Below are 15,023 nucleotides of genomic sequence, written 5' to 3'. Positions count from 1 at the left end.
CATAGGATTCCTTATAATTTGGTTCTCAAACTTGTTTGACATTTACTGCTCTTTCTTTGTAGCCCAGTAAACACTAAGATGAAACCACACAAACATCTTCATTGTTTGAGAAAAATAGCATACCTTTTATCCTTTTCTTTCTTTGAATACGCTTTTTCTCTGCCTAGAGTGTATCCTCTACTTTGTCTTACTGGCATCTCCACTGTGGCTTCTCACAGGGGATGTTAATTGTTTATTTGTGACTCTCTGCTCACAAATTGTGCTCCTGGAGGGAAGGGATTATGAATAATCATAGATATCTAGCAAATAACAGACATTTAATTTCAGTGAATGAATACGTAAGTGAATCCAAGGTAACACACATAGTAATTAGAATTAAGTATTTTAGTGGTGTTAGGATAAGGTTGATAAATCAGTGAGTAGTAAATTGCCCGAGAGATACACATTTGATGAAGGGCAAAAAATTTGAAAAGAGACGATTTTCTCTTCTCTTTTACTTGCAGAATGAAGGAAAAGTCTACATTTAAAGCAGCTCAGAGAATGTTACCTTACATCACTGTCAAAGACTAATTCCGAAATGATGTCATAAATTTCCCACATCTGATATTGAGTCAATCTGTCATGTGTAATGCCAGGGACATTTCTTCTTCTAAGTGAAATGTAGATGGTGACCATGAATGACACAAAGGAACACATTTTTGGATATTTGATGATTTTAAGGAATAACTGATAAAATCATAGTTACTTTAGAGAAGAAAGCTTAGATTTTAGTGATATGTAATGACAACACAGATGTGACATGAGATTGCTTCAAAATGATATGAAACAGTTGAATGTGGATGAGGCAGCTTTATCCATGAGTTGATAGATGTTTAGGACAGGTGATGGATAATGTGCATTCATGAAAACGTCTGTCTATTTTTGTATATGTTTGAAATTCTCTCAATAAATTAAAAAAAAATTTCCATCATGACCAACGCCTGTGACATGACAATTGTGAACAAAGTCATATCAAAACTTGTTCTTGTAATTTTGAGGCACTCTGATATTTCCCATTCTATTCTCTCCTTTTCTATATTATGTATAAAAACCCCATAATGATGAACCACTAAATTTATTTGCTTTTGCTAACGGGTAATGGCAAACGTTGTTTTATACAATGAAATAATTCTTCAAGCGTTAGTCTTCCTCTGCCCCATGCTCACTCTAAGAGTTATCTATTTTCCATCTTAAATATTAATTTCCTCCTAAGGCTCCCAGACTTTTAAACATCTCGTCTCCCTCATGTTACTCTAATTTTGCCACATGGATCTTGTCATGAAGTCTGCTGTAGAAAAAATTTCTAGGATTGGTCTAAATAGACGAAGATTAAGGCAGGCCATGGACAAGCTAAGGCACCCTAGGAAGGACAATACACATCATAAAATCGTTTCCTTGATCTATATATTTGAACAGAAACATTACTTTGAGTAAACCAATGGTGTTTCAGGTGATTAAATTCTATCTTTACTCAAACTTGACCTTAGTATAAAAAGAGAGTTGAGAACATACACTCTTCCTTGTGTTCCACTCTGTGTAAACCTCTGCACCGTCTCGTTTTACTGGTCTTTCTAGCATTACGTTCTGATTGTTCTGTAGCTTTGCAACCACAAAAATCATCCAGTTTCATAGACTCTCCAGGCATCCAAAGTCATTCCTTAGCTGATATTTGTATAGCCTGTTTTTCTGATTTTTTAAAAAATTTGAATGTCATTCTGTGTTTTTAAATACTTTTCCATTTACCAAGGTCATTTTCAATCTTATTTTTTATGGCACAAGCTAGACCTCCTGGCATGGTGCCATCTACAAAAAATAAATACTTTTCATACTGCAGCATTCAGCTTAGTGATAAAGGTGAATACAATGCAGTCCCATCGAACTACCTTTTTTACTGTCACCTCCAATGTAGCTACACTTGATTTCAAGCCTCAAACCTATTTTAACTGACTGATAAATGTATTAAGTAAGGAACAACTGAGTATCACTAACTTCTTAATATTAACAAGCCATATAGACATCTAAAAAGTGACAAACATAACAGCTTTTTGGATGATTTAATATTCATCTATAGTACTATATTTAAGAACCAAACGGCTTGATAAAGATGAATATATAAACTTATACATTGTGTTATAGTCTCTAGTCTTCTCATAATTGTTCACGTTTACATAATTTCCACAAATGTATCTTATAATCCTCGAGGCCTGTACTCCGTAAAGTGAAAGACAGTGTTTGATGTATGCTGGGTAATTTAATATTATATATATTGAATTAAAATCCCACCATCTCAACCCATCCTATCTCTTTAATTTATTAATCTGACATAGGGAGATACAAAGACAAATACTTTCCAGGCGTAGAAAAGAAAATAATTTGTTAAGTACTTGAAAAAATGGACCTATAAAGAGTTTTTGTTGTTGGGTGTTTTGTTTTATTTTGTTTTGTTTTGTTTTTGGTGAGAAAGATTGGCCCTGAGCTACCATCTGTGCCAATCTTCCTCTATTTTGTATGTGGGATGCTGCCACAGCATGGCTTTATGAGTGGTATGTAGGCCCACACCCAGGATCTGAATCTGCAAAACCCGGGACACTGAAGTGGAGCATGCAAATTTAACCTCTATGCCATCGGGCCAGCCCCAAGAGTTTTTGAGGACTATATATTTAGTAATATTATTAAAAAAAAAAACTTGCATGAATTTGAAAGGTCAGTATAGAACCTGATATAGAAAAGTTTGTAACTGATCTAAAGTCTTTAATTTAGCGTGTATAAGAATCAAGCCTGGTCACGACACTTTAAACACACATTTTGCCATTAACCAAACTGAGTGTGATGCTCTTGTGGTAGATGGTCTGTCAGAGTCCCAAACATTAAGGATAAAGATAACTTAAAACTGACTTCCTAGGTTCATTAAACATTAAGAAATCTTACAGTCTCTTAAACCATTGTATTTAGGATTCCAAGGAGTAAATGGGATTCTGTCATCTTGACTGTTGGAACAGTTAATCCATGTACGTCATAGGGAGGCTGCGCTGGAACATGTCCTGTCAAGGCGCCACCAGGAACAGTACCTGTGGCCTGCTCTTGGCCTGCTCCACTTCCAAATCAGTCTATTCTAGCCAATCTGTGACCTCTGGTTTGATATTTCTTGGAACTCACGCAAAAATATTTTAAGCTAGATGAGATGTAAACATATATTTTACCCTCATATACTTAAAGTTTTAATTCTCAGCATGTGGAAATCAACCTCTTGGTCAAACTTTGAGCTCACTAGAGAGAATTCCTAAGAATTTAAAAGTTGTTACTGCCTTTAGCCAAGTGAAAAACATAAAGTAATGCTGGTGGGATGATAATCCTTCTGTGCTAATGGTTCCCTGGTGCCTTTCTTTCAAGGGGACCCCATTACAAGGTAGCTGTCTTCAATATTCACATACTCCTATGAAGTACAAAATACCATCACTTTCATTTAGTATGAAGTAAATCAAGCACAAAGAAGTCCAGTGTCAGAAAGTGGCTTGTCAGAAGATAGAAGTAACATCCACTTTCCATTTGCTCTCTGCTCTTCCTTCTATTTTTATCTAGTAACAGAATTTTCTTCTGTCTTTAAAAGAGCAATATCATATTCTGCTTGGGAAAGAAAAATAAGAAAACAAACTTCAAGGATTTTAGAGTCCCCATTTATGAAAACATTTAATTCTTAGCTTTATGGTAGACCCTCATTGACTAGAATACTTACTTTAATTGAATGAATATCTGACTTATTTAGCCTTAGAAGTTAACCAAAATAAGATTTTGGTATTTTGAAAACAACCAAACAAACAAGGGAAAATTCTTTGCATAAAACACAGTAATATTTGTGTAAGACACAAATACAAACAAGAGGACCTTCTTTCTAAAAATGTAGTCTATTAAATCTAATTGAATCTGCCTAATGATTGAAACACATTAAGACTATTAAAGATCTTTATTCCTGTAGCTAGGAGAAAAAATTGGAGACCAAATGTGTTAATACCAGGATGTGCTCTGAAAGTTGTTTTCTAAAACACATCCCTGATTAAAAGTTCCCATTTTTGTTTTATTTTGAGGGTTGCTGTTTTTTACCCCCATTTACCTCTTTCCAATGAAAGTGAAATAATGGAGACCATTCCATCAAATTCATTTGTGAGTTTTGTCATAAACGTTGTATTTTGCTGTAGACATGTTATGGATATAACCTGTATTTCCTAGTTTGGTAGGAGGAAGGGGACAGTAAATTCCCATCTAGAGCTGTTCTGGTGGAATTTCAGCACCCCCTAATTTCCTACCATAAATGTTCTTGGAGTCCCTAGAGGGATTTGCTCTCTTGGCATCTATTGCTTCCAGCCTGGGCCACTGTGGCAATACTGCCCATTACTGCCCACACCAAAAGTGGTAGATGGGCTTAATTGTTGCTCTTGCCCAACAAAGAGCCTGAAGTTGTTTATAAACCTTTCAACATTAGCAGAGGCTGCTGTTGAAATGGGAGGCCGTGTGCTGACGGCCATGGTGAGGGTGCCCCCGGGGTAGCCCCTCCACCTGACTCTCTCCAGGCACCATCTGTGGAGATCTTAGAGAAGTCATCCTTCCATTGCTGTCTCACATATTCGACCTGTTGGTTGACATCTAAACGACTAATACACAGTCACCACTTCTTCCCTTGTGTACCAATTGCCTTTGAAGTGAATTTGAACAACTCTACTCCCTTTTCCTTTAGGATGAATTCTTCATCAGGGGTTTTCTTTCCTTTAAAAAAAAAAATAACCTTAGAAGACCATCCCTGCTGGATCTCTAAAGATGCACAAATCGTAGGGTGAACGTGGCTAGATTTAAACTAGGACTCCTGCTGCATTAACCCATGCACACTTTTTAATACACACAGCTATTCAGATAGTTATAAAATGCACATTTTAATTTATGGCTATTAATGGAATATATATTTACTTAACTACAGTTAAGGAAATGACTGGATTCACAGATAGAATATTTATCAGGCATCTCTTATCTGTGCCCTTTGCTAGGCAGTAGGAGTAAATCAAGGCACAAGGTTGGACAAATAGCCTTCAAGTAGCATCTTTTTTTTTTTTTTTTTTTGGTGAGGAAGATTGGTGCTGAGCTAACATCTGTTGCCAACCTTCCTCTTTTTGCTGAAGGAAGATTGCCACCAACATCTGTGTCAATCTTTCTTCCTCTATTTTGTATGTGGGACACTGCCACAGCATGGCTTGATGAGCAGTGTGTAGGTCCGCACCTAGGGTCCGAACCCTTGAACTCTGGGCTGCTGAAGCAGGGCGTGTGAACTCAATCACTAAGCCACTGGGCCAGCCCCAGCATACACATTTTTGCTGTTAGTTTGGACTATTCATAAAACACTCATGAAAACTTGCTGCAGCTTCTAATTATCCAGACATTCTTTCTTATATCAAAAGTCTATTATAACCTACATACTTGGAACAAAGTAGGTTCCCAGCATGAGTGTTAAATAAATAAATGAGCCAGATTGTTGAAACAGATTGTTATGGGAGAAATGTCCAATTTGACATGTTATCCTTTTCTTTGTTAACTTGAGTTTTCTCCTATATTTCTCTTGCTTCTGTTTTTCACGCTTTCAGCTCAGGTCATTCAACCTCACATGATTCTCTTCCCCAGGCAGGAAACACACTAACTCTTTTTCATGCCCTTCCATCTCTATCCAGTCCAACGACCTCAGGATGGTCTTTGACTCCTTAAATCAGCTGAGCCTATCCATAAGTTTTCTTTAGGATGGCCACAAAAGTAAAACCTTATGTTTCCCTTACTACTCCATTGAACTAGGCTTTCAGTAAACATTGCCATTTATGGTAAATGGAAAAAAAATCAAGTTTGTTTTTACTTACCTGCTTAAAATTATCCTTACCTACTTAAAAATCATCTTTGCCTGCAAAAGGACTCTATTTAATTCCCAATATACAGTATTTCAACTGCATCTTAATCTGTGATATAAGGGACATGTTTTTTCTAAGGAAAGTGCATTTTGAGTTTCAGATAACTTTCAGACTCTAGGTTATTTAATGTCCCTAACTGATCTAATACAAATGCACCTTTAGAATATTTTACTCAGACTAAAAGTAATACAATAAAGTCAGCTACCAATTTTCTTAATGAAATAGTTTCTCTATTTTTCAAAGTTGCAAGTTATTTAAAATAACTACTATATTCCAGTAGAAATGGAAACAAAGAGAATGTGTATATGATTTTGTTGTTTAAAGGAGGAGTATTGTCACTGGATATCAAATATGGATATATTATTGTATGAAATATAATTGCTAATCAAAATAAAATTGTTTAAGATATGATTTCAAAATCACGGAGAAATATTTCAAAATGTGTAAAAATCTAAATTCATGACATAGCAACTCAGTGAAGCATGAGCTTAAATGGAGAAATCCAGGGAATGAAGATAAAACATAAAAACTTTACAATATATTGATGTTTGTACAAAATTATTTAATATTTATTAAATCTAAAAACAAGTCAATTTGGAAGAATATTTCTTTGCTAACATTGTATATATATATAAAAAAAGACTCTTTGGCTTATAATTTCATCCTTTTTGTCTTAAATATTCTAGAACCGACCTGAATATTATGATAAACTTTTGTTTAAACAGCATCACACAGTTAACATGAAACAACAATTCTACTTTATATCCCTTAGCCATAGGCACATTAAGAATCAACAGATATTCGTAAAGATCAAGATCAGTGAAACAATAGTTGAATAACAAGATAATCTTGAGTAAAGTTGAATGCAGCCAGAGTTCAACCTTCTTCCTTGCTTATCTAGATCACATTTGATGTCATCTGGATTAAACAGGATATTTCTTCCACAAGTGTAGACTGCCGACATATACCCATACCTCAATACACCACATCAGAGTTGTGGCTAATCCCTACCATGATAGAAGGATATCAGTGTGGTTAGGACACAGGCACTTGAACTATTCTGAAGCTATCTGTAAAGAACTACTTTGAATTCGTACCTAGTTTCTTGAGTTTCTGCCTACAAACTAATGTGTTATAAAGAGAGGAAAAGTTGCCCTACCAAACTTTAATATGAAAGCACATTTAAGTGACATTATCTTTCCACCAGTATTAATATGTAAGAGAAAAAGTAAGAAAGTACATCACTTGAAATGATTACGTCCATGAAGTTTGGGTGGGTCTATTTAAAACTTAAAATCTTAGTAAACTACTTGAAGTATTATGTGCTTGCTCAGTCTTAATCCTCAGGAGTTTCCCAGCCACAGAAACTTTGGAAAATTACTACGTACAGATTCTGACATATAGATATTTCTGGATGAAAGAAATTGAAGGCCAATAATCAAAGAAAAAAGGCAGAGGGAAATTAATCTGCTGTGCGCATCTTTGTTATCCATCACAGGTGGATGAAAGAAAGCATCCTGCACCTCCCAATTCCATTAGGGAAGGACGGACTCAGGAACTATTTAAAAGCTATTTATGTTTCCAAAAATGATGGAAGTTGTTGTACAAAAAGGCAAAAGGCTTTTGCTTGTAATTAAACAAGATTAAAATTCTAGTCTCTATGTAATTTCAGCTTTAGAGTTACATTGCTCTGAATTTCAGGACTTTCCATTTCAGAGCTGCCTAATGACACTTAGCCCATCAGCCCCTTAGCTCTGAAAGATGCTCCATCGAACGCTAAGAAAGAGTGGGTAACAGTAACGTCAATCTGGTTTGGTTAACTGTGGGTTCTGCCTTTGGTAAGCAGGTGAAGGACTATGGTCCAGTTACAGAGGTGAATTTTTCTAAGAGCAAAATGACAAATCTCTTTCACTCACTGGATCCCAATTCTAATGCTTTTTAATAATCTGATAGTAATCTATGAAGATCACACAATTTCCAGATGACTCTAAAAATTAACCCACTAACAATTAGAAAAATTTTTCTTATTGCAACTGAATTCCTTACCTAAGGAAATACACATCCCAAAAGTTATTAATTCAATTTTCTTGTACATATACTTGGCTACCTTTCCTAAGAAGAATGACTGTTCCCTCTCAGTTTTATTTTTATGCTATTACTTTATTAGGAGTGTGCAAAATGTCCAGTCTATCACACTTAGCTTTCAGAAACAACAAAATCCATGTTGTGGCACTTGGGAATATCCTGTTATAGTAGGAGTTTCAAAACCTACCTTTATGAATGATGTGAAACTATTATATTCTGGATTTGTGTTTATAAAATGCTATTGCTGTACAGTTACTGGTATATTTCTGCAATTTGTAAAGAGAGAGTAAAAGACAGCGACAACTACTTTCAAAGAAGGTTCCTCAAGCATAGTGGAGTAGACGCCAGCAAGGTATGGTGTGGTATAGTATTAAAAACACAGGCTTTTGTGTTCAAACCCCAGTTCTACCAGTTCAGAACTGTGTAACTCTTGGAAAGTCATGTAACTTCTCCAAGGATTAGTTTTCTCATTTGCAAGATGGAGGGACTTACTTCACAGGGTTATTGTGAGTATTTAGAGACAATGTATTTAACATTGAGCTCCAGCCCCTGCCTAGCTTCCTAACCTAATGAACTCCTTTCTCTAGCACAGAAGCAGGTTACAACTCACTTATGGTGCCCTTCCCTTTCTTTCATTGTTACAGGTCAACTGGAAGGAGATCATAATGCCTGCCTAGCAATTAAAAGTGGCCTGCTGGGTTACATTCAGAAATTAATCTCGATTTAATTCCCTAATCTCACTTACTATGATGATTTTAAGCCCTGTGTGTCCTTGTTGTCTGGTGGAATTCAATTAAACCTTTCTCAGTTGATTGCTGTTGAGTCAGGAAAAATGAATGTTCTCTTATTTAATTCTTAACAGTTTGAACGAGGCAGGTACTGAACACACCTGGGAGGTAATGTGATGTGACAGAATATGACAGACACTTTAGTACCATTAATTATTAGTCATGTGACTTGGGGCATTACCTCTCTAGTCTCAATTATCACCTCAATCATCATCGATAAATAATGAGGACAATGGTACCCACAAAACATCACTGGGGGGGCTTTAGGTTCTAGCTCGAGACCTGGTCTATAGTAAGTGCTCAATAAATGTGTGGTTTTCTTTTCCCTACTGTCGTGTTTTCTCCTGTCATGTTTCTTATCATGGTTTTTAAATACTATGGAAAATTATTTTAATAACAGACATTTTAATGCCATCAGTTTAATTATTTAATGGCATAAATATTAATATTTGACGAATCTTGAACTTTTAAAACATACTGCCCCCTATAGCAATTTGGAAACTGTTCAATAATATATTTAAAGTGTTGTAGAAACACTTCACATTTCTCAAATGATGCATTGTTTCTTGAAGTCTGTTCTTTGTGGATGAAGCAAAGCCAACTTAAAGTCTCTGTAAGGGATATGGAGCTTTAATTTCATTACTTTAAGAAAGGCAAGGGTATCTTATGATCTGAATACCATCATCAAATTAAGATATAGAAAGATTGTTTTTTTTTGAGGAAGATTAGCTCTGAGCTAACTACTGCCAGTCCTCCTCTTTTTTGCTGAGGAAGCCTGGCCCTGAGCTAACATCCGTGCCCATCTTCCTCTACTTTATAAGTGGGACGCCTACCACAGCATGGTGTGCCAAGTGGTGCCATGTCCGCACCCGGGATCCAAACAGGCAAACCCTGGGACGCCGAGAAGCAGAACGTGTGAACTTAACCACTGCGCCACCTGGTCGGTCCCTAGAAAGATTTTAAAACTTTCAACCAGGCCCCACGGTCGTGGAAGGACTAGGCCAAGTATGACTTCTCATTTTCATCATGGTACCGTTATGCAAACACCACGCAGTCACACTGTATTTGGCACAATGTAAAAAAGAGCACAGACTTTTGCAAGCAAAACACCTAAGTATTGCCATCCTAATTGAAGATAAAAACTGATGCAGAAGTTTACACTTCTGAAACCTTTTTTATATTAGAAAAAGTAGAGAAAGAATTCAGGTTTTCCAAATTCCTGCTGGCTTGCAATAAATTTGAAGGAAGAAATGGTGATAAAAGTTCAGCAGCTGACGGGGGAATGGAGTCCAGGCTCCCTTGGTCCAGAGAGGAAAGAGGCACATCTTGGATGGTTTGCAAAGGGTTAGGAAAATAAATTCCTATGCTGTACTTGTACTACATGTGGCTGATACTTCGCAAACACCTGAGACAAAGCAGAAAATGTGCCGAGCTATAGTTTAAATGGTATGGTGGCTGCCAAAACAGCTGTATATGCCCCACAAGAAAATTAATAACACACAAGTTACCCAGTAGAATTTAAAGGTAATCAAAAATCAAAAAGGCTTTGTTCTATTTTCTCATAATTTGAAGCTCTGAAAACCCCAGAAAGACATATTATAAAGGGTCATTGAGAGTATTATGATGTTTTTTAAAAGGAAAGACTTTGAAATGAATGGTTAAAATTCATACACGATCTCTCCACTGAAATTTATACTTAAGATTTAAGAAGATCTTCAGTCTGAAGAAAACAATTTAATTACTTTTTTTTTTTACCACTACCATTTAATAATCATGTGTTTATAGAGACATCCCATCTATGGTGTAATTAAGCACAACTAACTTTATCACACAGAACAATAACTTTACTGTACATTATACATTGTTAAACATACACGTTATACCCCAAATTCTGCCCCTATCGAAATCTATTGGCATGTTACAAAAACTGTCCCCAATGTCCTTTGACAATATTTATAGCCACATTCATTTTATATTTTAATATGTATTTGCAATTACAGTATTTCATTTATTCTTGTGTATGAAGTTTCCAAACTTCTGCATAAATCCTCGAAACTTGTTTTCATTTGGTTGGTATGAGTGATAAACGCCAGTGTTGTAATTAAGTATTGGGCTGGACCTGCCATAACTATTACCTATAGCTGTGGATTTTATTTCTGGGCGGTGTATACCGGCGTTGGGCATGTTGCTTGTTGGCTGAATAGAGCTTTCAATCTTACAGAATGGCTCAAAACGACTATAAACGCGCCGGTCCATTGAATGAGTTCTTAGAAGCTCGTTGGGCTTTAGCCTTGGAGAAGCAGCTGGTTTTCTCTCAGGAGCAACAACTGCATTCATCTCCTTCGAATCGCGGTACTGGATCTGTTCGGTGTTAAATCTTGGGGCAGAGGCATCGCCCGCCCTTTCCAAGAACTTGCGCTCAGCTGGACCTGGAGAAGGTATGATTTTGTTACTTTCATTAGATGGGGAGTTTATGCCCTGAGATGAGCTAACTGTTACATCTTCCTTACTCTTGTGGATGCTGCCTGGAGAGTTCGATGAGGAAGAACGCTTTCTTCTAGGAGATGACTCAAGTTTGGATTCTGATTTTTTTGGTTTTTGATTCTCTTCAGCCTCAGAAACTAAGGTGTCAGAACTGCTACACATTCTGTAAAAGGCAGGCGCTTTATTTTTGGATAGATTTTCTTTCTTCTCTGGGGTAAGGCTAAGTAATGACCTTAACTTCTGAGAGCCCTTTTTCAAAAAACTTGGGGAGCCCTTAACTTCCTTCTTTGAAGTGAGTTCCTTGTTAGCTTCCTCCTTATTCACATCATGCAAAGCAGCAATGGAAATGGACTTGGAAGCAGTTCCGCTCGCAGGGTCTCTCTTGATAACCTCCCTCTCCTCTTCCGTGCCACGGGTCACACTGTGCATGCTTCTACAACTTTTCAGCAAATCCTCTTTGGGCTTTTCGGGTTGTCTCACTCGATTCCTGGTAAGTGTACTGTATACATACTGCTTACTATTTCCATGATCTAAATTGGCTTTTGAGTGGTCAAAGAATGGGAAACTTCGCCTTTTAAGCAGATTCTCATTTTGTTGATTCTTGAGATTTTCGGTCTGCTTATTTACACACAAGGTCGTATATAAATAGTTGTTTGACTCCATATGGCCATTTGCAGTTTGGTTTAGGACTGGTGAGTGGTCTTCAGGAAGCTGCAAGGTGTGCATTTTTGGTGCCTCTGAGGGCGAGGGGGCCTTGGGGATTGATTCCGGCAAGGGTTTGTCTGTCAAATGCTGTACACTTGCAGGGGTGTCTGGGACCTCTTTAGGTGTGTCACTTCCCTGAGAACCAATGATAGTTGAATTTGAGGAGCCAGTTGTACAACTGTTAACTTCCTGCTGCTCAGGTAACGTGGGTTTAAACACAAAAGAGGAACGAAGCCGAGAGTGAGTATAAAGGGCATTGGCTTTCAAATTCTCGGAACCATCGTAGCCCTCAAACCGGTCACCTAGAGTTGATCCATTTGACTCAGGTGCAGCTTCTGAATGATCATTTAAGTAAGATTCAATTCTCCAGTTACGCAGGAATGACTTGGTGGTGTGTTCAAGGGTTGGCATTCGTTGTTGCAAAAAGCGGACATGATTATCTGTCCCGCTAAAAGACCTCCGCACATTTGAATTCCTTTCTGCAAGATTTGTTGTTTTCCTCTGGGCAAGCCGGTCAGCAAAGCTCTGGGCAGGTGGGTTATGGTGGCTTGCATAGCCCCCGCGGGATGAGGACGTCACGCTGAGACTATCTGAAGGCCTTTTCCAGCTACTGGGAGGGTGAATGTTTCGATTCAGAGCCCTGTTAAGCAGCAGGTAGGGTGCCGTTTCCGGCTGTTCCCCAGCATAACTATGCCGCTTCCAATTTTCATTCATCTGACTGGGTTGATACTGACGGATGGTATTGGGGCCGTTAAAGTTTGGAAGAAAATGAGGTTTGTACACATGATTTCTTATGTTATATTTGTCATGTTCATTTCGGGTATATATCCCTCTGTTTTTGAAGTAACTAGAATCTAGTTTATGGATTTTGTCTTGTCTACCGAAAAGGTTTCTTTGGCTGGAAACGGAGGCTAATGAAGAAACCGAACGCTGGTAAGTGCCATTCTCCCAGAGTGCTTTGCCATGCTTCACCCTTGCCGATTCTTCCTGAGCGAATGAACTGGGGACACAGGATCTGGCATAGAGAGTTCTAAATTCTTCATCAAAGGACTCCACAAGTTGTCCTGTGATTATCTGAACCATGCTGAGGTGAGCTTTTTCAAATGACCACATGTAGCTAAAAAAAAAAAAAAAAAATCAAAATTGGAAAATTTTAATTTTGCTAGTAAAAGGTTAATGACAATATATAGCTTTACTAAGAAAAATGTCATTTAGTGTCCACAAAACAGTATTTTGTGTGTTTCCCTTGGCTACCATAATTTAGAACATCTTCAATGATTAAATGCTTGCATACATATGTCTCCCCACTCCCATATTCCTATTTTAAATAACAAAGCAACTCAAGTCTTGGCTTTGAATCCACCCAAAATTTCTTAGACTACTTTCCAGAAGTCCAAAGAAAAGCCTGCTGTGCATTTTGCATCTCTGCCTACAAGACTTTATGGAATAAAAAACGATATTATATTTCATATATAACATCCTAGCAGGGTGCAGGCAGCCAGTATTGGACGAAAAGTTGAGAGACCTGGCTTCCGCTGAGCTATCTATCCATATGAGCTTGGGCCTCAGTTTCCTCATGTCTAAAACGAGGACATGGACAGCATAATCTCTACAATTTCTTAGAGTTCTAACATGTTATAAGGCAAGATAGGTCTGTGCTAATTCATGTATTTTATCTCTGTGGCTTAGTCAGTGCAACTTAGGACACCAGCAGTTATAAACAGAGACAGGATTTGTAGGCACAGCCTCAGTCACTACAGGGCACACTTCACTACACTCAGTGTACACAGGAGCAGTAAACTTAGTCCTCACAAATCATGCCGGTCAGAATGCCAATTAAGATCTTTAAATATAGAACACAATTTCTAGGAAATTAAAGTTTTTAACTATTTTATTGTATTTGTGGAACTTCTAATATCTTTCCTCGAGTTTCCAGGTGGCAGCTATCTTGAAATTTCGCATAAAATTTAAATCTGATTTTTAAAAATTTAGATAATGTAACATAAAGAATCACTGGGCTGAAAAAGGAATTGCTACTATGCTATGTTTCAAATAATGTAGATGATATAATGGAGGTCAACACACAAAAAAAGGAGACAGAGATTCTCCACAATGAAGGAGCTTACTGTTTATACAGGGAAGGCAATAACAAAGGCAAATGAAAATATTAAAAGAATATGCAGAGTAATAATTTAAAATACATGAAATATCATAAACGGCAGTGTACAACTTAGGAATCTTGCTGTCGTGAAATGGTTAATTTTATTTACTATGCTTACTGAATGTTTGGCATGAGAAGAATATTTACTAGGTGCACTTTACGTACAAATGTGTGCGCCACCAGCTGAGTTAAAAGAAATAGTACAAAAGTGAATCATTAAAGGAATTTTCAATCCAACTGAAGATATGAATACAAAATTTGCTAGATACAGCGAGTAAAGGAAATGGTTAGTCAGCTATCAAATATGAGAAAATCCTTGGAGACAGAGAAAGTTTAGCAGCATTTTGACAGAGAATAGATACCCAGAAGTCCAGACACGAAAGGTGTGGGAGGACAATTTGTGTGGAAGCAGAAACATGTGGGAAAAGGAAGGAAGCAATAATGGCCATGTTTTGGTTGAACACAGAAAACAAATTATATTTAGCTGAAATAAAGAAGCTATATGAGAGATTGATGAACTAGTGGGGAAAATCTTGAAAGCAAAGCAGAGAGTTTGATTGTGTCAGATTTGTTTCCAAATTTGTGTAAATTATAATAAAAAGAGATGTTCGAGGAATTTTTTTCTAGTAGCTATTTGTAGTATAGACTTGAAAGATGAGGGATTGAATTTACTCTGATGAGTCAAGTAGTTGGAATAAGGTGATAAGAGCCTAAACAAGAGTAGAAATTGGAATAATGAGTAAAAATGTCGAGCCAGTAACAAGAAGAAAGAATCAGAATATCTTCACGTCATCAAGGATGTGCACAGAATATTAAATAAAAATC

General features: G+C 37.1%; 1 protein-coding gene across 6 annotated transcripts in view; it reads right to left on the bottom strand.

Annotated features, from left to right (window-relative positions):
- Positions 1–6,516: 6,516 nt before the first annotated feature.
- Positions 6,517–15,023, bottom strand: part of FAM83B (family with sequence similarity 83 member B) — an 82,150-nt gene continuing 73,643 nt past the window's right edge. For all 6 annotated transcript variants that reach the window (XM_001503204.7, XM_070245701.1, XM_023625119.2 and 3 more), the window contains one exon: positions 6,517–13,154. In XM_001503204.7, coding sequence (XP_001503254.4) covers positions 10,853–13,154 — 2,302 coding nt within the window. In that variant the 3' untranslated portion in view covers positions 6,517–10,852. The remainder of the gene's footprint in view (positions 13,155–15,023) is intronic.

This window comes from Equus caballus, chromosome 20 (assembly GCF_041296265.1).
Source record: "Equus caballus isolate H_3958 breed thoroughbred chromosome 20, TB-T2T, whole genome shotgun sequence".
NCBI classification, from domain to species: Eukaryota; Metazoa; Chordata; class Mammalia; order Perissodactyla; family Equidae; genus Equus; species Equus caballus.
Note: the sequence above shows the minus strand (reverse complement) of the source record. Positions and strands in the feature narration are given on the sequence as shown.